Consider the following 26,361-nt stretch of genomic DNA (forward strand, 5'->3'; position numbering starts at 1 on the left):
TGTGGGGAAGATCAGTGAAAGAGATAAAGGCAACAAGTAAATACAGTAGATGTGTGTATGGATGATAAAAGGGGTGAAGGCTACTATTGGAGGGTGGAAAGTGATCACTAGGGCCTATAGGGTAGCTGTGTTGGGTTCATACATAGTCCTACACACCCAGCCTGGTATTTAATTACACAAGGTACAGATCTATCAGATTTTCACTCTTCTAAATCCAAATGAAGGTACATCCTTTCAAGTCCCAAAGATTAATGCTAAACCAGATTTTTTATCCATAAATGGATCACAGAACATTGCTTAAAAAAAAAAAAAAAATTGGTATCCCACTGGATTTTTCTGGTTTCTACATAAAAAGTATGTTGAAGGGCACCGGGGTGGCTCAATCAGTTAAGCATCCGACTCTTGGTTTCAGTTCAGGTCATGATCTCACAGTTTTCATGAGTTCAAGCCCCACATTGGGCTCTGCACTGACATCATGGAGCCTGCTTGGGATTCTCTCTCTCTTTCTGCCCCTCCCCTGCTCACACTGTCTCGTTTCTCTCAAAAATAAACTTAAAAAAAAAAAAAAAGTATGTTGAAAGATAATTTGTTTAGATTTTACTGTCCCCCCCACCAACCACCCCTCAGAGCTCATCTTTAGGTATCAATTGTGAATTTTTTTCATTTTTTAAATTTATTTTTGAGAGAGAGAGAGAAAATGTGCACAAGTGAGGGAGGGACACAGAAAAGGAGAGAATCCCAAGCAGGCTCCATACTGCCAGCGTGGAGCCCGGCACAGCTCCATCCCAGGAACTGTGAGATCATGACCTGAGCCAAAGTTGAGAGTAGGACACTTAACCTACTGAGCCACCCAGGTGCCCCTTGATTGTGAATTTCTTTTAATTAAAAGAAATGTTTTTTAATATTTATTCATTTTTTTGAGAGAAAGAGAGCGTGCATGCGAGTGGGGGAGGGGCAGAGAGAAAGGGAGACAAAATCTGAAGCAGGCTCCAGGCTCTGAGCTGTCAGCACAGAGCCCGACGTGGGGCTCAAACTGAAGAACTGCGAGATCATGACCTGAACCAAAGTCAGGCGCTTAATTGACTGAGTCACCCTGGTGCCCCTCGATTCTGAATTTTTAATTAAAAAATTTTAAATTTGCAAATTTAGATGAAAAGCAAATTGCTTTCATATATTTTCAGGAAGGATTTTAACTGAACTAGTTCGTTCTATCTATAGCAAATTGTGTATATACTCTCAGAAATCAATCAGTTGTATCTATATACAGGCTTCTGAGATGAGACGAAAATTTTTGCAACACCCCGATTCTAAGGGGATGGGCTTAGTGCTGTTGGTATGCTGCTGGCCACAGCTATTTTGTGCCCAGAGGGTACTGGTTACTTTGCTTCTCTTATGTTTGACAGGCTTTCCTAATGGAAAGCTGATCTAAGGACAAGATAGTACTTGTCCAAGTTGGGATTTTGTCTTAAGCACTGAACAAATCAGATTTTAAAGGTAAAGTGCAATTTACATCCCATTTGTTATGTTATACAATATTTCACTTACTAGCACATGTTATAAACACCAAGCTTTTACTTTTAATGATTCTATATCAAGCAATTTACTTGTACTCTAATAAAAAAAATAAAGACTATAGTAATTTACTTCGGTTTTTTTTCCCCGTTGGACTTCAACATCTTCATAACCTTATAACAAATCACAACAGATACACACCTCATTTTCACAGAAGATATATTTCAATATATGGTGTGTAAACTGATTTCTATAAACTGATTTCTTATTATTTTACATTTTTATAAAGCATTTATGCTTTTAAAAAATTTTATTTATGTTTATGCTAACTTCTAAATTATCTTCAATTAGTATGTGATGCCAAGGTTTTAGGCTGTATCTAGTTTCTTTTCTGTCTTTTACCCAACCTACCCCCAGGAAGCAGTTAATAGAGGAGGAACAAAACAAATCTTACTAGGAATGTTTCCTATTTGGAGAAATCACCCAGGAAAAACAAGATTACTAGGCCTTCAATGTGTTTTAAAGGTGCCAGATGTAAAATCTTAGAAGCAAAATATGGGAGGAATGATAATAAAAGCCAAAAAGCGATCTGTGACAACATGAATAGACCTAGAGGATATCATATGATGTGAAAACCTCAAGTTTTTTAACAAGACTGAAAAAATTTACCCTAAGTAAGAATCATATCATCACACATTAGCATATTACAACTATGCATTTATTATACTGTTAAGAAGGGAAGCAATTGCAGTGGTATTTCAGAAGCTATATATTTTTTAAAATGTAATATTCGCTCATAGACTCTAAACAGTATTTTAAAATATACAATCTCTCCGAAAGAAAATATTCAACTAAAGATAAGATAGATAACTTTTAATGTAAGTAAATGTTACAAGATTTTCAGATTAAAGTCATCATCAGATTTTCCACAACACAATGTACAGAAATTTGCAAACTTCCTGTACACAGCAGAATAACCTTTACTCTTGAGCCAGGCGTTCAATTACACGTCGGTAATCTTCCACAAGTTCCTGAAAGCTTTCTTCCAGCTGTTCATGTTGCATGCTTATTTCTATTTGGTTCATCTGGTTTGTCAGTTCTTCTGGTCGGAGACATTTTCTCATTTTAGCAAGATCTCTCTGCTTTTTCTAAGCAACAAATACAATTATTGGTTAGACTAAGAAAGAAGATATAGTTCTTTATATTCTTAGAATTTTAAGTCTCTACTGTTAGAAATAATAGTACGAATATGCCAATTTGTCCCATATAGTTTTTGTTAAGAAAATCATAATGTTATAGTAAATATTAATCCTCTTTTACTATATTTAAAAATATATATAATGTTAGCCCTGAATTATGAACCTTCTAAATGGAGTTAACTAGAAGACTTGGAATTTGTGTCAACTGATGGTAAATATACATGTCACTAACAGCCCCCTCTCCAAAGCATAATAAAGAACTGGCCAGTATAGATGCTCAAATATTTCTTTAATAAATAAATACATTAACTGAAAAAAGACAACTGAGATTAAGTGCTATTATTCTTCATTTCACTATTCAATCATTAATTCATTACATTAATTTAAATTCCAAAGTGCCTTTTTCCTGCCACTAAATTAATTTCTAAGTTTCCTTACAATGTATTTATGGCCCAATATTATTTTAACCAAAACTGTTTGAGTTTCAGAAAGATAAACCAAAAACTGTCACATTTTAAGAAGACACTATTAACTACCACTTATTGAATCTCTACTATCCAGACATACATTATCTTATTAAACCCTCCCCATTTTACTGAGAAGAAACCCATCATGATGAGCCAGTCGGGAGCCAGTAACAACTTTTAAGCCAGATGCTGTGTCTGAACAGTACTGTGTTAATAATGTTGAGGATGGGACTGGAGGACTAAGTTAACAGCTACTGCAAAAATTTAAGTGAGATGATGAAATCCTCTCACTTGAGAGGCCAAGTCAATAGGAACAGAGATGGAGGGGAAAGGGCATATTTGGGAAGAAAATATTGGGTGATGTGGGGAATTAAGAATGACTCCAAGGGGCCCCTAGGTCACTCAGTCGGTTAAGTGTCCTACTCTTGATCTTGGCTCAGGTCATGATCTCAGGGCTCGCAAGATCAAGCGCTGCATTGGGCTCTGCGATGACAGCGCAGAGCCTGCTTGGGATTCTCTCCCTTCCTCTCTCTCTCTGCCTTGCCTGTCTGCTGCTTGCTCTCATGCTTTATCAAAATAAATAAATAAAAACTAAAAAAAATATGACTCCAAGACTCCTGGATAGGTGGCAACACTGCAATACATGAAACTTTCATACATTTTGGGTAAACTATTCTAGATTAATACATTAATCCCCTTTTACTAGAGTACATAATAAAGAGCTAACTTTATGTACATAAAGATCAGGGGTGCCTGGGTGGCTCAGTCAAACTTGATTTCGGCTCAGGTCATGATCTACAGTTGGTGGGTTTGAGCCCTGTGTTGGGCTCCATGCTGACAGTGTGGAGTCCGCTTGGGATTCTCTCTCCCTCTCTCTCTCTTTCTCTGCTCTTTCCTCACTCATGCTTTCTCTCTCTTGAAATAAACTTTTTTAAAAAATCAGAAATCAAATGTATTAACTCATGTAATTCTAACAACTCTGTAAGATAATTTTCTACAATTCACAGATGAAGAAAAACAAGATACAGGAGTTGAATAACTTGACACAGAGGTAGTAGGAGAAATCAGAATGCAAACCCTAACAATCTGGTTGGACAATTAAAAAAAATAAAAATACAAACAGCCCTGGGGCTCCTGGGTGGCTCAGCTGGTTAAGCATTGGACTCTATTTTTTTTTAAACATTTATTTTGAGAGAAAGAGTGTGCACACATGCACATGTGCAAGCACGGGAGGAACAGAGAGAGAATCCCAAGCAGGCTCCCAGCTGCCAGTGCAGAGCCAGAGAATACTGGAGTCTTGATGCCAGCTCAGATCATGATCCCAGGATTGTGGGATCAAGCCCTGCAAAGGGCTCTGTGCTGAGCGTGGAGCCTGCTTAAGAGTCTCTCTCTCTGTCTCTCTCTCTCTCTCTCTCTCCTACCCTCCCTCTGCCCCTCTCCCCTGCTCAAGAGAACTCTCTAAAAAAATAATAAAAATTAAAAAATTTAAAAAACCTGAATACTAATAAATGTCCTTTAAAGAGAACCCTAATATTTTTGGAATACTAGGCAAATGTGTCATGATTACTACTTAAAAAGCTCAAACTACAGCTAAATTTATAACCACACATTTTATTTATTTATTTGTTTGTTTGTTTAAAGTAAGCTCTACACCCAGCATGGGGCTTCAACTTTCATGACCCTGAGATCAAAAGTCACATGCTCTACCAACTGAGCCAGCCAGGTGCCCCTATAAACACGTTTTTAATTAAAAAAAATTTTTTTAACATTTATTTTTGAGAGAGTGAGACAGGGCATGAGTGGGGTAGGGGCGGGGTGGGGGGGGGGGATACAGACTCAGAAGCAGGCTCCAGGCTCTGAGCTATCGGCACAGAGCCCGACATAGGGCTCCAACTCACATACCACAAGATCATGACCTGAGCCTAAGTCAGCTGCCCAACCGACTGAGCCACCCAGGCGCCCCTAAACACGTTTTTATTTTTATTTATTTTTTAATTTTTTTTTAACATTTATTCATTTTTGAAAGAGAGAGACAGAGTGTGAATGGGGAAAGGGCAGAGAGAGAGGGAGACACAGAATTCGAAGCAGGCTCTAGGCTCCAAGCTGTCAGCACAGAGCCTGATGCAGCGTTTTGAACTCACGGACCGCAAGATCATGACCCGAGTTGAAGTCGGCCGCTCGACCGACTGAGCCACCCAGGTGCCCCTAAACACATGTTTTTAAAGCAAGGTAACAACAATAAAGTTTGTAGATAAGCCTTTCTGACACTACAAAAACAGGTTGATACTGGGTCTAAATTGGTGGGGCTTTAGTAAATAAGGTTGTTGCTACTATAATCTGAAATTTAAAAAGTTAACTTCATTAGCGTAAGATGCCCCCTCTAAAGTAGTGCTTCTCAAACTTTAATGTGCACACAAACCACCTGGGGACCTTAATAAAAATGCAGGTTCTGACTCAGCAGATGTGGGATGGGGCAAGATTCTGCATTTCTAACAAGCTCCTAAGTGATGTCAATGTTACTGATCTACCGACCACACTCTGAATATTCTAGAGAACTGATGAAAATTCAAATTTATTGTTCCTAAGACCCATGAGGACAGTGTATTTTTTACTCCCTCAATCATGTTGGATGAGAAATGCTTTGTTTCTGCTGTAAAAGTTATTCACTATACTATATAAGAGTATTTAACTTAAGAAAGCAGTTCAGGAACTAAAGGGTAATTCACCAGCAAGTTAGTATGGTGTGTGATAGGAATAGAAGCTATTTTTCTAAATTGCTAACCAATTATAATGTTTATTTATTTCATAATTGATGCCCACTGCTTGAAGATACCTCTAATCATATTAGATTCTTATATATAATAGAACCATCATATTAAATTCTTAAATATTTCTAGACTATCAAATTTTGTTCTAAGTAACCTATAAAATGAATCATGTGCCAGTAATTTAATTAATTAATTAATTTATCCATGCCCAGCAGAGCCTGACAGGGGCTCAATCCCAGGACCCTGAGATCATGACCTGCACCAAAATCAAGAGTTGGACACTCAAAGGACTGAGCCACCCAGGCGCCCTAACATACTGTTTTAAATTATTATGCTGTTTTAAAATCTGAGAGCTTATATCTCCAATTTATCTCCCCCCTCCTCACCACATTCAATTTCTTGTCTATTTCTTTTAAATGGATGTCAGAATTAATCTCTATTGTAATTTTTATTGGCATGATGGAAATCTATGAATTTAAGAGCTCTAAAATACGTAGGAATAAAAAAAATGCCTATAAATAGCTTCATGGAAAAAAACTATATATGAACATGTAAGGTATGGCTCAATTTAAAAAATAACTACATTGAGGTATTTATTATCCTTTAATATTCCTTAAACTATATATTCCACTCTATGTGTATTATAAGTTAATCTTTCAAAGAATGGGTAAAAAAGGGGGGGCCTGGGTAGTTCGGTCAGTTAAGCGTCCGACTTTGGCTCAGGTCATGATCTTACGGTTTGTGAATTCTGAGCCCTGCATCGGGCTCTCTGCTGTAGTGTGGAGCCCGCTTTGGATCCTCTGTCCTCCCACCTCTCTGCTCCTCCCCCACTTGCATTCTCTCTCTCTCTCTCTCTCTCTCTCTCTCTCTCTCAAAAATAAATAAACATTCAAAGAATGGGTAAAGAAATAAAAATCCCAAATTAATTTACAGAACATGTCTATCCAGCAAAGTGACACACATTGGGAGAACAAATGAAACAATGAAAGGTAGAACTTAAGATTGGAATAGATGTTCTATAAGCTTCAGAATAATTTTTTCCCTCTAAAAACAAAAACTTAATTCCTTCATAGATTAGGGCAGTTCATAATTTATTATTTTTGTATTTAGTCATTTACTTTTTAAAAATTTTTTAAACATTTATTTTTTGAGAGACAGAGAGTGAGCAGGGGAGGGGCAGAGAGAGAGGGAGTCACAGATTCCAAAGCAGGCTCCAGACTCTGAGCTATCAGCACAGAGTCTGACACGGGGCTTGAATTTACAAACCGCGAGATCATGACCTGAGCTGAAGTCAGATGCTTAACCAACTGAGCCACCCAGCTGTTCCCCATTTATTTTTGAGGGAGAGTGTGTGAGTGAGCGAGGGGCAGAGGGAGTAGGAGAGAGAGAGAAGGAGAGAGAGTGTGGAGGCCAAGTGGGGCTCAAGCTCACCTGATGTTGGGCACAAACTCATGAACAATGAGATCATGACCTGAGACGAAATCGGATACTTAACCAACTGAGCCACCCAGGTGCCCTGGCAGTTCATAACTTTTAATTAATCAAGATAAATTGAAGATGGCATTATTTTAAATTTATTTATGTTAACATTTGGCTTGAATATGAATTTATTTCCAGAAAATAATCCTTTCTTCTTGTCTAGTTTTCACAGGTTCCAAGAGGGGTTACAAGTATAATCTCAAAAATGCCACCACATCTAAGGGCTCCTTAATTTCCACTGGTTGAACTAGTCAGGCACTTATGTGAAGTACAGAGAGAAGGTTCTTTTGTAAGAATTTTATAATAATAATTGTGTAGAGGCACATTAATTCCAAAGACTTGTCAAAAGACATCTTTTAAAACATGCACCACTGTACTGCATTTCTTTCTGTTCAGTTCCTAACTATGGAGGTATTTCCATTTTATGGAAGGGAAGCCTAACATCCAAGTGTTAATAAGTTGTCAACAATCACACAATTTCTAAAAGATAGAACAAAACTTCAAAATTGAGTTTCTAGATTCTAAATGCAATGACATAACAATGATTCGAAATTTTATATTTGCAAACCAACTAAGAATTAAAATACTCCTATGAAACCATATAAAAAAGCTTTAATGCTAAAACCAAGCAGGTACACCAGTTTTTCTTTTGTTAGCCAAATTGTTCAAATGTATCTTTTCTTCAACACCTGAAAATTATTTCTGTACTAGAGATGGGAGTTTCTTTTTATGCTTAAAAAAAAAAAATGACTCTAGTTAATATAGGTTATTTCCCCTCTTTTGGCATTGATGTGAATGAATTATCAGTGTTTAAAACTTTTAAAGTAAGGCACAAATACTTCTAATAGCTATCCAAATAATTTCTTAGGGGGAGAGTGTGTTTAGACTGATAGGTAAACTTGAGGGGTGCCTGGGTGACTCAGTTGGTTAAGTATCTGACCAGCTCAGGTCATGATCTCACAGTTCGTGGGTTTGAGCCCTGGGTCGGACTCTATGCTAACAGCTCAGAGCCTGGAGCCTGCCAAAGATTCTGTGTCTCCCTCTCTCTGCCCCTCCCCCACTCATGCTCTGTCTCAAAAATAAATAAAACATTAAAAAAAAATTAGACTGATAGGTAAACTTGATTCCTCAAATAAAGGCAGCACAGAATTGGTGTACTTTGCTAACAATCAATAAATTACTTCATATCTCAGTAATAATTTAGTGACAATCAAAATTATAATCTTTTCATAAAACTTGAAAGTAAACATATAAATTTTACACTCCAAACTTTCCCCATTGGGCATATATTTAAAGATAAAAAAAAAAAAAAAAAAGAAAAACTCTAAACCATATTATTAAGCAGCTTTACTTTATTCTTAAATATAATTTGACATTTAAGAATGCCGTAATAACAGCAAAGTACATAATATCACACTGCAATCACAAGCTGAAGAAAATCATCTACACACAATCAACAAAAAAATAACAGCACTTCTTCTATGCCTATAGGACATTTACTCATTTCTAGGCTTTCTTAAAGTTTGTGGTAGGTTTCTTATCCCAAACATTGGGACTATCAACCTAAAGGAGGGGAGGGGGACCCTCAAGCTTTCTTGGTTTTCTCAGTGGGACAGAATACTGGATAACTGAACTGATTAAAGTGTACATTACTATAAATATGGTTTAAGCAAGTATCTGAAGAATTTGTAATCTGTGTGAGCTTTAGTGCAAGGATGGTGGTACTCTCATCTCAGTGGTGTTGAGAACCTAAAGAGTTTTAATAACGCTTTCGGTTGTCTTTCAGATAGATGACTTGTTTGACAGATGAGGATACTTAATATAAAAAATCATTACCATTCTTTAAGGGTGAAAAACACTTGCTTTTATAAAGTACAGAAATTCCTATTTGGCATGAGTTGGTGACTATTTTTTTTTAATGTTTTTTTTTAACATTTATTTATTTTTGAGACAGAGAGAGACAGAGCATGAATGGGGGAGGGTCAGAGAGAGAGGGAGACACAGAATCTGAAACAGGCTCCAGGCTCTGAGCAGTCAGCACAGAGCCCGACGCGGGGCTCGAACTCACATACTGCGAGATCGTGACCTGAGCCGAAGTCGGACGCTTAACCGACTGAGCCACCCAGGCGCCCCGAGTTGGTGACTATTTACACTTAGAATCCATCATCTCTCATGTGCTACATCTGCCTATGTAAAACATCAAATAATTATGAGACACATAATTCAATAAATTATTTTACTTTACTAAAATAGTTTTAATACAGACATACCTCATTTTGTGCTTCGCAGATATTCTTTTTATAAAGTGAAGGTTTGTGGCAACCCTGCATCAAGCAAGTCTACTGGCACCATTTCTTTAACAGTATTTGTTCATTTCATGTCTCTGTGTCTTATTTTGGTAATTCTTACAATAGGTCAAACTTTTACATTATTATTGTATTTGTGGTGGTGATCTATATTCAGTGATCTTTGATGTTAGTATTGTTTTGGGGCTCCACAAACTGAGCCATATAAGATGGTAAACTTAACGTTGTATTTTTTTTTTTTTTTAATGTTTATTTATTTTGAGAGAGAGTGTGTGAAAGGGGGAAGGGCAGAGGAGAAGGGGAGACAGAGGATCCAAAGCGGGCTCTGTGCTAACAGCAAAGAGCCTGATGCGGGGTCTGAACCCATGTAACGTGAGATCATGACCTGAGCCAAAGTCAGATACCCAACTGACCAAGTCATCCAGGAGGCCCATGTTGTGTATGTTCTGAGTGTACCACTGACCAGGTATATCCCCTTGGGCCTTCCTATTCCTTGAGACACAACAATATTGAAATTAGGCCAATAGTGAAATGAACCCTACAGTGGTCTCCAAGTGTTCAAGTGAAAGGAAGAACTGCACATCTCTCACTTTAAACCAAAGCTAGAAATGATTAAGCTTAGTAAGAAGGCATACTGAAAGCTGAGATAAGCCAAAAAGTAAGTCTCTTGTGCCAAAGAGACAAAGTTGTGAACACAAAGTTCTCGAAGGAAACTGCAAGTGCCACTCCAGTGAACACACATATGATAAGAAACCAAAACAGCATTATTGCTAATATGGAGAAAGATATAGTGGTCTCAGTAGAAGATTAAACCAGCCACAACATTCCCTTAAGCCAAAACCTAATCCAAAACAAGGCCCTAATTTTCCTCAATTCTCTGAAGCCAGAGAGGTGAGGAAGCTGCTGAAGAAAAACTGGAGGGGCACCTGCGTGGCTCAGTCGGTTAAACATCCGGCTTCGGCTTAGGTCATGATCTCATGATTTGTGAGTTTGAGCCCCGTGTCGGGCTCTGTGCTGACAGCTCAGAGTCTGGAGCCTGCTTCAGATTCTGTGTCTCCCTCTATCTCTGCCCCTCCCCAGCTCACGCTCTCTCTCTCAAAAATAAATAAACATCAAAACCAAAAAACCAAAAAACCAGAAGCTAGCCAAGGTTGGTTCATGAGGTTTAAGGAAAGAAGTCATCTCAATAATATAAAAGTGCAAGGTTGAAGCAGCAAGTGCTGATGTAGAGGCTATGCAAGTCACCCAGACGATCTAGCCAAGATAATTAATGAAAGTGGCTATACTAAACAACAGATTTTCAATGTAGACAAAATAGCCTTCTTTTTTTTTTTAAGTCTATATATTTACTTATTTACTTATTTAATCTCTACACCCAATATGAAGCTCGAACCCACAACCTAGAGGTCAAGTGTCATATTCCCTTCTGACCTAGCCAGCCAGGAGTCCCAAAACAGCCTTCTATTGGAAGAGGAGGAGATGCTTGGCTTCAAAGCTCCAAAGGATAGGTTATGTCCCCTGTTAGGGGCTAATGCAGCTGGTGACTAAGTTGAAATCAATGCTCAAGGATCATTCCAAATATCCTAGGGCCCTTAAGAATCATGCTAATTTTACTCTGCCTATGCTAGATCTACGGGAACAACAAAGCCTAGATGACAGCACATCAGTTTGCAACACAATTTACAGAGTATTTTAAGCCCACTGTTGAGACCTACTGCTCAGAAAAAAGGATTCCTTTTAAAATATCACTGCTCACTGACAATGCACCTGGTTACCCAAGAGCTCTGTGGAGATGTACAGCAAGATTAATGTTGTTTTCATGTCTGCGAACACAATATCCATTCTATAGCCCATGAACTCAGGAGTAATTTTGATCTTCAAGTCTTATTATTTAAGAAACACCTTTCATAGGCTATCGCTGCCATAGATAATGACTTCTCTGATAGATCTAGGCAAAGTAAACTGAAAACCTTTGGAAAGGATTCACCATTCTACGTGCTGTTAAGAACACTTGTGATTCATGGGAAAAGGCAAAATATCAACCTTAACAGGACTGTGGAAGAAGCTGATTCCACCCCACATGGATTAACTTTGAGGGATTTAAGACATCAGTGAAGAAATAGCAAGAGAACCAGAATTAGAAATGAGTCTGAAAATGTGACTGAATTGCTGCAATTCTCATGATAAAACTAGAACAGACGAGGAGTTGCTTCTTATGGATGAGCAAAACAAGTAGTTTCTTGAGATGGAAACTACTCCTGATAAAGACGCTGTGAAGATTATTGAAATGACAACAAAGAATTTAGAATATTAGTTGATAAAGTAGTAGCAAAGTTTGAGAGTACTGACTCCCAATTTTGAAAAAATTTCTACTGTAGGTAATAACATGGTATCAAATAGCATCACACGCTGTAGAGAAAGAACTGATGTGACAAACTTCAGTTGTCTTACTTTAAGAAACTGCTACAGTCACCCCCAGCCTTCAGCAACCAGCACCCTGATCACAGACAGCAGCCATTAACATCAAGGTAAGACACTCTACCAGCAAAAAGATAATGACTCACTGAAAGCTCAGATAATGGTTAGCATTTTTAGCAATAAAAGGTTTTTAAATTAAGGTATATACAGTTAAAAAAAAACATAATGCTATTGTACACTTAGCAAAATACAGTATAATGTAAACATAACTTTTTTATGCACTGGAAAACCATAAAATTCACTTGAATTGCTTTATTGCAATATTCACTGTATTGCAGCTGTTTGGAACTGAACCTGCAGTATCTCTGAGGTGTCCCTATACTCTGATGTTGCTATGATCACATCTATTTATACTGTTCTATATGCCCAAATTTCCCATAAATTTTCTAGTGGCGCCTCAATTGGTTAAGCGTCCAACTTTGGCTCAGGTCATAATCTCACAGTTCTCAGGTTTGAGCCCTACATTGGGCTCTCTGCTGTCAGTGAGAAGCCTGCTTCAGATCCTCTGCCCACCTCCCCGCCCCTCTCCCACTTGCATGCCTACTCTCTTTCTTTCTCAAAAATAAACACTTAAATTTTTTTTTTCTAGTTGACAAACTAATGTTACTTTAAAACTCAAAACCTTTGGAAAGCACCATCTTTACCAATTGTCTGATGTTTCTGAATTGATAAACATCAAAGAATAAAATGCAACTTTGAACAATTTTGGGGAAGAGAGAACAGTGCAATGTATTACAACCTATTTATAGGCAGACAGTAGTCCATAAGACAGAAAACTTTTGGATTTATCATTTATTATGTTCTCAGCTTCTGTATTGTACAGGCCTACAGGTATAATGTATACAACTGTAGCAACCACATGTCAGATATTATTTATAGAACAAATTAAGAAATATTCTCCCCAATCAGCTTACTGCACAGCTGCAGCTATCATAGCAAATCCCCATTCACAGAGGCTGGCATGGACAATATCTACCGTAATAATGGCCACATGATGATCAGGACAAACCTGATCTAGGAGGGGAAATTTCTGAGTTAGAGGAAAATATGGGATATGAAAAATATGGGGTGGGGGTAGGAAACAAGAAGAAAGAATATTAAAAAAAAAAGAAGTAAACAGTATTATGTTGCAGTTTCAGCTATGGTAAAGTATAGATGTTAAAAATGACAACCAAGGGCATAATTAGGAAGAAGGCAGCAAAGGCAAACATAATATATATGACAACTAGGAAACTAGAGACTCAGAAAAAACTAACAAAATAATTTATTAAGGAAAAGTTTGGGCATTCACATTTTTAAAAGAGGGCAAACAAATGAAATAAAAAGTAACCATGAATAAACTATTCTTAGAATTAGTTTTTAAGTGAATGAAAAGAGATTTATAGCTTACACTGGAAAATTATGACAGCAAGACTTCTTATAACCAATTGGAAGAATGTATTCACTTTTGTAAAAGTATAATTTAGGAAAATGATTTGAACTCTCCCATACAATGGCAATTGCTACACTTTCTTCTTTTATTTTATTACTTATTTATTTTTAAGTAAACTCTACCTGCAACGTGGGGCTCAAACTCACAACCCCAAGATCAAGTTGCATGCTCTACCAAATGAGCCAGCCAGGTGCCTCTCTTCTCCACTTTTAAACAATGACAAGAATACAATCTTTAAGACTCTACAAAGTCCTACCTTATATGGGCTAATTAGTCTTCTTTTAATGTCCAGTCTATAGCTTCTGTACTGTTCAGCATCACTCATGTCAGTTACCAGTAGTCGAAGAATTTCATAAACTCGTCTAGCATGTTGCTTAATGAAACAAAAGAAAAACATGAACACTTTCAAATCACAAAATAGTGACACTTTTCCAAAAGAACACAGGATATACTGAATATCTCCTATGGGCCAGAAATTGTGCTAGGTACCAGACAAAAAACAATAAAAGATAGTTTCTGTCTTCAAGGAGGTAGCAGCCTAATGAATAACACAAATGATTGAAGAGTGGTTAATTTAATGATGGAAATATGCATAGGGTATTATGGTAGTGTAGCCTGGGAATGGGATAAACGCTAGAAACAAAACCTGGGGAAACAAAACCTGAGCTGAATCTTTTTTTTCTTTTTTTTAATGTTTATTTATTTTTGAGAGAGAGAGAGAGAGAGAGAGAGAGAGAGAGAGAGAGGGAATGAGTGGGGGAGGGGCAGAAAGGGGGGAGACACAAAATCTGAAGTAGGCTCTAGGCTCTGAGCTGTCAGCACAGCCAAAGTTGAATGCTTATCTGACTGAGCCACCCAGGAGCCCCAAAACCTGAGCTAAATCTTCAAGGGAAGGGACCATGCCATTCTAGAAAGAAGGGAGGGCACTGTGCGTATACAAGTGCACACATGCAACACACATGCAGGACTGAAGCAGCCTGACGTTGCTGGAGCACAAAATGAAAAGCAGTGAGTAGATGTAAAGTGAGGATACAGCAGAAGTGTGTTTACATAGAGGCTTACACACTGTGTTTTTATCACTAGGCTTTTACACACTGGCTTTTATCTAGCAGGTGACAGATTTTAAGTGGCATGAACAAAGTGCACAAATACGAGTTTTAAGAAAAGTATTCTCTCAGCTACATAGAAATGGTAGCAAAAAGGGTAGGAAGACCAATTAGGAAGCTGAGCTATTAAATCAGGCAAAAATGATGAAGGCATGAACTAAGACAGCACAAGTAAGAATACTACAGGAACAAAGATTCTAGAAGAAGAGGAAAGACTGGGTGTGGAGAAGCATGTGGGATGATAGAGTTTTCACAGCCTAGGAGAGAGTCAGGAGGCAGGAGAACATATAAACCTAAAGAAAATTCTAGTTTAAAAGAGTGAGGATTTAAGCAGTATCAGTACACAGGCAAGAGTTAAAACCGTGATTGGTTAGGAAAGCATAAACAGTGAAGAGGGAGATGTCAGAACCCTGTAGTACAGTGACAATTAAAGGGCAGGGAGAAGACAAAAACAAAGAAATATTAGGAAAATCAAGCTTTTGATACCAAAAGTAGTTTTGGTATCACTGAAGCCAAAAGAGTAGCCCATAGTTTTTCTGTTTGTGTTGTTTCACATATATTTATTGAAGACAGGGGAGGGGTGAAGTATAGGTAGATTGGGAAGATGATGTCTGAACATTCCGGAAGGGACACCTGAGCTGAGCCTGAAAAATGAGTAATACCTGGCAAGGCAAAGATGGAGGAACAAGAAAAGGGGGTATCAAGGGCAAAGGGAATAGTTAAACAGACTTCAAAAGAAGAAAGATGTAGCACAGTTGGGAAATAGCAAGAGGTTTAATAATGCCACAGCTTGCAGGAAAGTGGTAGGAAAATGAGTCTACCAAGGTTGGCAGGGTCCACATTATGACTGGCTCTATGTGCCATACTAAGTTTTAAATTCTTTTTCTTAAAGGAAAAAAGGTGTTTGTATTCCCTTTCTTTTAAAAGCTGAGCTATTGAATAAATTCTCTAAAGGTTTAATACAGTCTGGGCATACCAAATATTTCTAAAATATTTATTTATCTTAAAACTAGGAAGCCACTAAAGTGTTTTAAGGTAGGAGAAAATGGAAAGTTTCAGTTCAAATTAAGCTGTTGGAGATCAGTGATCAGGAACCTTTTTATATACAGTGTTGGAGTTCAGAAGGAAAATCTACATTGGAGAGTTAGATGAGATCTCCCAAGTCAATAATATCACATACTAGTCTTTATTGGAATACCCTTCATCTCACATACCTTCATAATCCAAATCCTACCCATTCTTCAAAGCTTAGATCAGATGCATCTCCCTCCCATGAAAAACTCTGACTCCCCTGCATATATAAATATAAGAAACTAAACTCCCTCCTCTGAACTCCCAGATTATTTCTTCTGTACCTATTTTAGGATATTTACTACTTTAAAATTCAAATATACAGATGTATATAAAGTAAAAGTTAAATGTTTTACTCCAGCCCTTCCCCCCACCAATACCATCTCCAGAAGTATTAACTATTTTATCATTTGAAACATTTTCTTAAAAAGCAAAAGTAAGATCATACTATCCATTCTTTTCTGCTTGTTACACTTAATAAGCCATAAAATCAACTATCTTCCCATTCTATTAATGAGGAAATTAAATTGCCCTAAGTCACAGAACAAGTGCTATACCCAGATCTGAACCAGGCAATCTGGCTTCAGAGCCTATACTCTCAACCACTGCTACTTCCCACACATGTATTCTTAATGCATTTGCAACGTTTACGTTGTACTTAAAAAAGAAAACTTCCAAACTGAAATGTTTTCCTTCCACAGAATAAAAATACCTTATTTATTTTGAACTTCTGTTGTGCCTCTATTGCCATCTCTTCATTGAATCCTTGCATCAACTTTTCCCGGGAAAAACAGGGCAAATCTTGACAGAGCTTCACAAGCACAAAGTCTCTTAATTTCACGTAACTTTTGGATGGATCTTCCGCTAAAGAAAAGGCAGAATAATATTTCTCTTATCCAACATAATTCCTTCATCATTTGAGATCTCAATATACATGTTAGGCTAGAAAAAGCAAATATTATTAAAAGAATTTTACAAGACAAAAGTTATAATGAGAAAGGATTATTCCTTATTAATCAAACAATGGCACTATTATCTTTGCCAAATAAAATTACATAGTATTTGTGAAATTAGAGCTACTGCCTTCAGATGTAGACTTTTTCATGGGTGCTATCCTATGCATCTTAGTTTTTTTATTAAAAAAAAATTTTTTTTAATGTTTATTAATTTTTGAGAGAGAGAGAGACAGACAGAGTGCGAACAGGTGAGGCGCAGAGAGAGAGGGAGACACAGAATCCCAAGCAGGCTCCAGGCTCTGAGCTGACAGCACAGAGCCCAATGCAGGGCTCGAACCCACGAACCGAGCGTTGAGATAATGATCTGAGTTGAAGTCAGACACTTAACTGACTGAGCCACCCAGGCGCCCCAATTTTACTTTCAATTAAAGTAGCTGTATAAACAAGAGATTCAAGTTTGGATAATCAATTCCAAAAGCAAGTATTCAGTGATGTCTAAAGCTTCTAAAGCTCAATTTATAACTCCCCTACCCTAAACCAATAACCTTTACAGTCTGCCATACTTCTTTCCCCTAATTTAAAAAAATTCTTGCTTCCACAAAAGCAAATATATATTTTAAGAATAAAATGACAATATGATTTTGATCCTTTCTTCACTGCATCTGAATAGCATAGATCTTCCTTTGTTTGTCTCTTATCTACATTAGACTAAGTAGTTGACAAGGAAAACAGCAAAACATGATGGGTAGAAAGAAGACTACACAGAGAAAATCAGTTTGAGTCCCAGTTCTGTCATTCATAGATACAGGACCATGGGCAAGTCACCTCACTTCTCTGAGCTCTTGCTTTCTGATCAGTAAATGGCTTGAAACAAAGAATACTAAATTCTGAGCTAGTTCATGGATCATAAGACTTAATACTGTTACAGTAACAATACTCTACAAATCATTCAAAGCAATCCCTATCAAAATCCCAGCTAGCCTTTTTAGTTGCAGAAATTAAGTTTATCCTAAAATTCATACAGTTATGGAAGGAACCCAGACTAGCCCAAACTATCATGAAAAAGAACAAATGTTAGAAGACTCACACTTCCTGATTTCAAAAATTACTACAAAGCTACAGTGATCAAGACAGTACGGTACTGGCATAAGAACAGATCAATGGAACTGGATTGAGAGTCAAAAATAAACCTCTACATTTATGATCAATTTTTTTTTTTCTTTTTTTGGTCAACTGATTTTTGAGAAGTGTTCCCAAACCAATCAGTGAGGGAAAGAATGGTGTTTTAACAAATGGTACTTGGACAACGGGATCTCCACAAGCCAAAGAATGAAGATGGACCCCTTTCCTCACACCATACACAAAAATCAAAATCAACCATATACCTAAATGTAAGGGGCAAAACTAGGGGTGCCTGGGTGGCTCAGTTGGTTAAGCATCCGACTCTTGATACTGGCTCAGGTCTTGATCTCATAGTCATGAGATAGAGCCCCAAGACCCATGTCGGGCTCTGCACTAAGCATGGAGCCTGCTTGGGATTCTTTCTTCTCCTCTCTCTCTCTCTCTCTCACTCAAAATAAATAAACTTAAAAAAAAAAGAAGGGTTAAAGCTATAAAATTCTTAGAATAAAACATAGGAATAAATCTTCATGACTTTTGCTTAGGCAATGGTTTCTCAGAACCAAAAGCACAAATAACAACAAAACAGATAAATTGGGCTATATCAAAATTTAAAACTTTTGTGCTCAAATGATACCATTAAGAAAATGAAAAGACAACCTACAGAATGGGAGCATATATTTCCAAGTTATATATATGGTAAGAGACTTGTACCCAGATTTTATATATAAAAATGTTTTACAATTCAATAAGAAAAAGAGAACTCAATTAAAAATCAGGCAAAAGTGCTTCAGATTCTGTGTCTCCCTCTCTCTCTACCCCTCCTCTGGCTCAAGCTCTGTCTCAAAAATAAACAAACATTAAAAAATTTCTTTAAAAATCAGGCAAAGGATCTAAACACACATTTCTCAAGAAGATCTATAAAGGGACAATAACCACATGAAAAGATGCTCAATCAAAATCATTAGCCACAAGAAAATGCACATCAAAACCACAATGAAATACCATTCCACGTCCACTAGAATGACTAGAATAAAAAAGACAATAAGAAATATTGATGAAGGTGTGGAGAAATTGAAACCTTCATTCTACTGGTGGAAATGTAAAATGGTACAGCCACTTTGGAAAATAATCTGGTGGTTCCTCAAGAGGTAAAACATAGTTACCAGATTTTTGACCATTTCTACACCTAGGTATGTACCCAAGAGATATGAAACATAGGTCCATCGAAAAACTTGTAAACAAATATTCACAGTAGCACTATTCATAAGAGGCAAAAAGTAGAAACAACCCAAATGTACATCAATTGATAAATGGATAAATAAAATTTGGTATATCCACACAATGGAATATTCTTTGGCAATAAAAAGAAATGAAGTACTAACCTATGCTATAATAAGGATGAACCTTGAAAACACATCAAGTGAAAGAAGCATCGTATTATTATATGACTTCAATGTCAAGAATAGGCAAATCTATAGACTAAAATAGATTAGTGGTTGCCTAGAGCTGGAGGGGTATAGGTGGTAGGGGGTGAATGAGGAAAGGAGTGACTGCTAATGAGTACTGGGCTTCTATTTTGGGAGAATGGAACACTCCAAAATTAGATTATGGTAATGGCTGCACTATAAATATCACTTAAAAATTGTACACTTTAAGTGAATTGCAGAATATGTTAACTATATCTCAATAAAGCTGTTTATAAAAAAAAAGTCTGAGCAAGGGGTAATGTTTTATGATTCTGAGTCATTATCCAATCCTCCATTCATTCAATCCATATGAACTAAACACCTTCTTAATGTTTCCATGTGACATTAACATCGTATCCATGTAATCATTAATTAAATATTATATGACAATGGCTTAAAAATGGTAAGTGAAATTCTGTCACTGTATCAGTTTGGTATGAAATTATGGTCTATTAGGAATGTACACAGATGATGAAATTAACAGTGAACAAAACAACTGAAGTACAGACTGTCAAAAGCCAGAGACAAAAAGAAAATCCTGAAAGCAGTAAGAGGAAAACAACTCAACAGAAACCATAGATGGCCAGAAGTCAGTGGGGTGATACATGCAAAGTACTGAAAGAAAAATAACTGTTAAAGAATTCTATATCCAGAAATATCCTTCAAAATGAAGGTGAAATAAAGATATTCTCAGAAAAGGAAAGAGAAAGTGTTGCTAACAGACCGTACAAGAAATACTAAAAAAAAGTTCTTTAGATTAAAAGAACATGATACGTCAAATCTATATGAAGAAAAGAACCCTGATAATTATGAAATATAAAAGTTGGTATAATTTTTTTCTCTTTTCTCCTCTCAACTGGTTTAAAAAAAAATTACACGAAAAAATAATTATAAAACCAACGTCTGGTTTCTAATATACAAGGATGTAATATATATGTCAATGGGGTGCCTGGGTGGCTCAGTTGGTTAAGCATCTGACTCTTAAAATCTTGACTCAGGTCGTGATCTCACAGGTCTTGAGTTTAAGCCCCACACTGGGCTCTGTGCTGATGGTCAGGAACCTGCTTGGGATTCTCTCTCCTTCTCTCTGCCCCTCCCCCGCTTGTGGGCAGGCACTCTCACCTCTCTCTCAAAATAAACTTAAACAAAAAGGTAGCAAAAAAGAAACAAAAGAACAACAACAAAAAGCAACATTTAGAAAACAAGTAGCAAATTGAAGGCATAATTCTAACCACAGCAATAATTACATTAAATCTAGATACATTAAACATTCCAATAAGGAAGCAGAGATTGTCAGACTGGATAAAAAAAGATCAACGATATGCTATCTACAACAGAAACATTTTGGATTCGAAAGCTGAAAGTCAAAGGATGAGTTTAAGCATTACTAAAATAAAAAACAATAGGGAAAAAACAGTTTAAGACAAAAAAAAAACGAGAAAAAAGGGCACATTTTATAATGACAAATTAATTCATGAAGATGTTAACAATTATAAACACATAGACAACAACAGAGGCCCAAAATACATAAAATAAAAGCTGACAGAATTAAGGAAGAAATAGATAATTCAATAAAAATAGTTGGAAATTTCAATGCTACCCAATAATGGACAGAACAACTAGACAGAAAATCAGCAAATATAGAGAAGGCGTGAAGAACTCTATCAACTAACTTGACCTATCTGGTAGTTAGGTATCATTTCACCCAACAACAGCAGAATACGCATTCCTTTCAAGCACACATGGAACATTCTCCAGCAAGACCACATGTTGGGCAAAAAATTAGTAAACAATGGCCCATGGACCAAATCTCACCATGGTTACAGAGAACATACATGGCTTGCAAAACATAAGGTATTTATTGCTTCACATTTTAAAGAAAGAGTTTAGGGACCCTAAGGTAAAGTATAAATTAAAATTCAATAAATGAAAAAGAACTGAAGTTACAAAGTATGTTCTCTAACAACAATAGAATTAGATATCAACAACAGAAGTAAATTTGGGAGATCTAGGATATTTAGAAATTAAACAACATACTTCTGAATAACCCATGGACCAAAATGCTATTGGAAGAGATTTTGAACTGGGCGCCTGGCTGGCTCAGTAGGTAAACCATGCGACTCTTGATCTCACGGTTATGAGTTCAAGCCCCACACTGGGTATAGAGTTTACTTAAAAAAAAAAAGAAAAAGATGGGGCGCCTGGGGGGCTCAGTTTGGCTGAGGTCATGATCTTGTGGTTCACAAGTTTGAGCCCCACGTTGGGTTCTGTGCTGACAGCTCAGAGCCTGGAGCCTGCTTCAAGATTCTGTGTCTCCCTCTCTCTCTGCCCCTCCCGTCCTCATGCTGCCTCTCTCTCTCACAAATTAAAAAAAAAAAAAAAAAAATTTAAAAAACAGGTATTTTGAACTGAATAAAAGCATAACTTATGAAAATACATGTTGTATATAAATATGAAAGTATTTATATATTTAAACTTCTGCATTAGAAAAGACATCAAATCAAATAAAAAACCTAAGTTTCAGTCTTCATTAGAATAAGAGCAAATTGAACCCAAATAAGAAGAAAATAATAAAAGTTAAAGTGGAAATCAAGTAAGTAGAAAACAGAAATAGAAATTTCTATGAACACACAAGGGATCCTATATAACCGAAACAATCTTGAAAAAGAACATGACTAGAGAAATTTCACTTTCTGATTTCAAAACTCAATATAAAGGCTGAGGTACTGCTGTTGCTGGAGCCATGATACTTAAGAGAGAAAGGGAGGCCACAAAGGCCTAGCCAGCAGTACATGAGCCCCAAGGAGAATGATGCACAGCTTTAGGCTGGAAAGCAAAAGGCCAGGGAAGAGGAGAAGCAAGATAAGAAGGTGATGAGGCTACAGGTGACTCCAAAAAGAAGAAGAAATCTCTAGCCTCAGAAGAGAGTAAGGATGATGAAGATGACCACCAGCAAAGGTGTGGAAGGGCTCATCAACATCAAGAACCACAACTGGGTGGCACAGATAATTAGAAAGGTCACACAAGTGTATCTGGACAAGCCCAAGGAGCTTTCAAGGAAAGAAAAAGAAGACAGGGAGAAAGCAAAAAAGCATCACATTAAAATGCATTTATTGGGAAGACAGACTAGGCCAAGGCTGACCTCACCTGGCCGGAGATCAATCAGAAAGAGCAGAAAGGAGTGCAGCAGGTCACCAGGAAGAAAGAAGAGGCAAGAAGAGCAAAAGAGGATGCAACTTTATCAGGAAAACAAATGCAATCCCTTACCTTAATAAGTAAGCAAGACCTGTTGGAGGAAATACCAGGCAACTGGGCCCTTTTGCCAGGATATCTGCTATGTCTTGCCCACTCTATGCCCTGGCACCACTGAAGCAGCCCCTCAGAACTAGGAGTCTCCCTGTGGCCTGGGTCCTCCTCTTCATCATCTTAACACATAAATAATTGGGGGAAAAGGCGAGCTGGGGGGCTGGCTGGAGAGGGAACAGCTGCTATCCTTGAGACAAAAAGATGATGACTGTGTTTCCTATGTAACCATTAGAGTGGTTCTGTTTTAAGAATTTAAACCTCTGTTGGGGGGTAGAAGGAGTGTATAGGAAACGGGTTAAGAAGTTTTCATTTGTCAGGTAGATTGCACCTTATGGGGCGGTTGTGCTGGGGTCAGCTACTAATAAACTTGCAACACCAGCCCCAGACTGTGTTGTCTGGGGGCTCACTCACAGAGGCTATACTCCAGGTCCTTAAAGGTCATGGTTGTCCCCAGCCAATCCCCTCTAATTGAGGCTTCCTCTCTCTGCCCTTCCCTACCCCATTCCTAGCTACCTGGGCAGGGCCAGTATCCATTTTTAACCCTACTCCTTGATCATTTCAAGAAACTTCTGCAGCATCCAGGAAAACCACACTCCACAAACTCAATGTACATATTTGGTGGATTAAATTTCACATAAAAAAAAAAAAAAACAAAAACTCAACATAAAGCTATAGTAAACTAATCAAAATAGTATGATACTGGCATAAGGACAGATATACATTGAGCCTCAGAATCTAGAAATAACTTCCCATTTATGATCAACTGATTTTCAACATAGGTACCAAGGCAATTCAATGGAGGAAAAAAAAGTCTTTTTAACAAATGGCACTGCATCAACTGGATAGCCATATGTAAAAGGATGAATTTAGAAACTTATATAATATACAAAAATTAACTCAAAATGGATCACAGACCTCATTTAAGAGACTGGGAACAGGGACTGACTGCAAATGGACATGTGGGGTCTTTTAACTGTGATAGAAATATTCTAAAACGGGACTGTGGTGATGGCTGTAAAACTAGGCAGATACACTAAAACTCACTGAACTGTATGCCTAAAATGGGTGAATTTTATGGTATGCAAATCATACCTCAATAAAATTGCTTTAATTAAACCTCTACTAAATAACATACTCTCAAGCAAGCATCTCTTTAAAAAATTTCAGTACTAACAGATGAGGTTCAAACTTATTTAATGTCAATTTTTTCAAGTCTACCTCTTCTAATCTGTTTAGAAAAAAACTGTTTTTGCTAATATTAATTCAAAATAAAATTTAGGGGGCGCCTGGGTGGCTCAGTCGGTTGAGCGCCGACTTCGGCTCAGGTCACGATCTTGCGGTCCGTGAGTTTGAGCCCCGCATCGGGCCCCAGTGCTGACAGCTCAGAGCCCGGAGCCTGTTTCGGATTCTGTGTCTCCCTCTCTCTGACCCTCCCCCATTCATGCTCTGTCTCTCTCTGTCTCAAAAATAAATAAACGTTAAAAAAATAAAATAAAATAAAATAAAATAAAATAAAATAAAATAAAATAAAATAAAATAAAATAAAATAAAATTTAGTATGAGTGAGATCTTAAGTAACCTCTATAACCTCAGAATATTAGGAAAAACATAGAAAATAGAATTACAGTTGAGAAAAATCTAAAAACTCATACTATATTCCTATCAGAAATTTTCTTGTAATTCAGAAAAACAGACAAAAAATTTCCATTTAGTTTTACATAAGCTGTGATAGACTGACAATATAAGGAGCCAAGTCACCATTTCAATCTGTAAGAACTTTAACCAAAAATGTCAGACTGAAAATGAACTTAAAATGGTGACACTCAGTAATCTGTGACATCTTTCAATTCCTTTGTTTCTCTGCTACAAAGAAAAGCAACACATTTAAAAGATGAAATTTGCTTGAGTTTAAATCTACAGTCACATTCAAAATCAAAAATTGAGTTTTTTCCAAATTAAATACATTATCTAACAACATAAGTGCTCTTCTATCATTTTTAAAAAATCTCTCCAGGGGTGCCTGGGTGGCTCAGTCGGTTAAGCTTCTGACTTGGGCTCAGGTCATGATTTCACTGTTCGTGAGTTTGAGCCGTGAGTTTGAGCCCTGCGTCAGGCTTTGTCCTGACAGCTCAGAGCCTGGAGCTTGCTTTGGATTCTGTGTCTCCCTCTCTCTCTCTCTGCCCCTCCTCCGCTCATGCTCTGTCTCTCCTTCCAAAATAAACATTAAAAAAAAAATTAAAAAGAAAAATTTTCCAGGGGCGCCTGGATGGCTCAGTCAGTTGAACATCCAAGGTCATGATCTCACAGTTTGTGGGTTTGGGCCCTGTGTTGGCAGCCCAGAGCTCTAAGCCTGCTTCGGATTCTCTGTCTCCCTCTTTCTGCCCCGTGTGTGTGTACTCGCTCTCAAAAATAAGCATTAAAAAAAAAATAATAAAAACCTCTCCATATTAATGTTATATTAGAGATAAAAAACCATATGAAATCAGATAACACAAATCACCTAAGTATAAAAATTTTACAGATAATATTTTAAAATATTCTATTCCAGTACTATAAAGGGACATTTAAAGGACAGTTATAATTAGCTCTTAATACACTAATGACAGATTAGTAATACTGATATATATTCCAGCCCAAGATCAATTTCTTTTTTTTTTTTTAATTTTTTTTTTAACGTTTACTTATTTTTGAGACAGAGAGAGAGCATGAACGGGGGAGGGGCAGAGAGAGAGGGAGACACAGAATCGGAAGCAGGCTCCAGGCTCCGAGCCATCAGCCCAGAGCCCGACGCGGGGCTCGAACTCACGGAACGCGAGATCGTGACCTGAGCTGAAGTTGGACGCTTAACCGACTGAGCCACCCAGGCGCCCCTGCAAGATCAATTTCTATTGCTAAATTCAATTCTCTTCAGAACTTTAGAAGAAATAAATCACTGATTATATTTATAAGGTCATACAACTGAGGTGTATTCAAATGCTTTATATCTTAAGATAATGACATCCTGAATAGGAAGGTACAGATGATATAAAGAACTATCTTCCAATATTTTGCTTTAAAATTAAGTGCTAAAAAAAAAGAAAATGAGTGGCAATTACACCACAACCACCTGTCTATCCTGCAACATAGGCCCATCAATGTTAACTTAATTATTACCATATTAGGCTGTAAATCAAGTAAGCAAAAGGCCATCTCAATATAAAGAATATTCAGGGTTGCAAAGGAAGATCAAGAATCTACTAAAGATCAACAAAGGTAAAAATATATATACAAAATAATGGAGAAACAGGCAACGAAAATGACTAAAAAGTGGAAAATTATGTTTTCTTTTTTAAAAAAGACTGGGTATGGAAATCTAAAAGAAATGTCTTAACGAGAACAGCTGATAAGGCATTTTTAGTAATTTATAATGCTGAGAACTGTTAACGCTGAAAATAAAAGCTGATACCTAGTTTTCAAATTCAGAAGTCCTTTAGCACGTTTAGCCTTTTCTCTCTGGAGACTTCAGTTTGCAATGAATAAAGGCTACACTATTGATGACTCTTCACTGAGATTTAAGAAATAAAATTCTTTATCTGCTAATTGGTGCTAAGTATCAAGGACTTTATTGGTTGGAGTAGACAGAAGAAAATGGTTAAGAGGCTTCATAGAAACAACCCCTGCTGGCACATTACCCACTAGAGAAGACAAAGACTA

The 26,361-nt window shown here is 37.1% G+C and overlaps 2 protein-coding genes and 1 pseudogene across 2 annotated transcripts in view; 2 read left to right on the plus strand and 1 right to left on the minus strand.

The window, feature by feature from the left end:
* The window catches only part of SLC25A12 (solute carrier family 25 member 12), a 206,594-nt gene that overhangs the window by 17,809 nt on the left and 162,424 nt on the right, over positions 1–26,361 (plus strand). The gene's annotated exons all lie outside the window — the stretch shown is intronic.
* Positions 2,209–26,361, minus strand: part of HAT1 (histone acetyltransferase 1) — a 59,198-nt gene continuing 35,045 nt past the window's right edge. Inside the window, exons 9-11 of the mRNA XM_019459585.2 lie at positions 16,531–16,682; positions 13,898–14,014; positions 2,209–2,660 (exon numbers count right to left, since the gene is read on the minus strand). Coding sequence (XP_019315130.1) covers positions 2,493–2,660; positions 13,898–14,014; positions 16,531–16,682 — 437 coding nt within the window. The 3' untranslated portion in view covers positions 2,209–2,492. The remainder of the gene's footprint in view (positions 2,661–13,897; positions 14,015–16,530; positions 16,683–26,361) is intronic.
* LOC109269440 (28 kDa heat- and acid-stable phosphoprotein-like) lies at positions 19,431–22,855 on the plus strand (annotated as a pseudogene).

This window comes from Panthera pardus, unplaced genomic scaffold (assembly GCF_024362965.1).
Source record: "Panthera pardus isolate Hobbes unplaced genomic scaffold, ASM2436296v1 HiC_scaffold_10, whole genome shotgun sequence".
Lineage (NCBI taxonomy): Eukaryota > Metazoa > Chordata > Mammalia > Carnivora > Felidae > Panthera > Panthera pardus.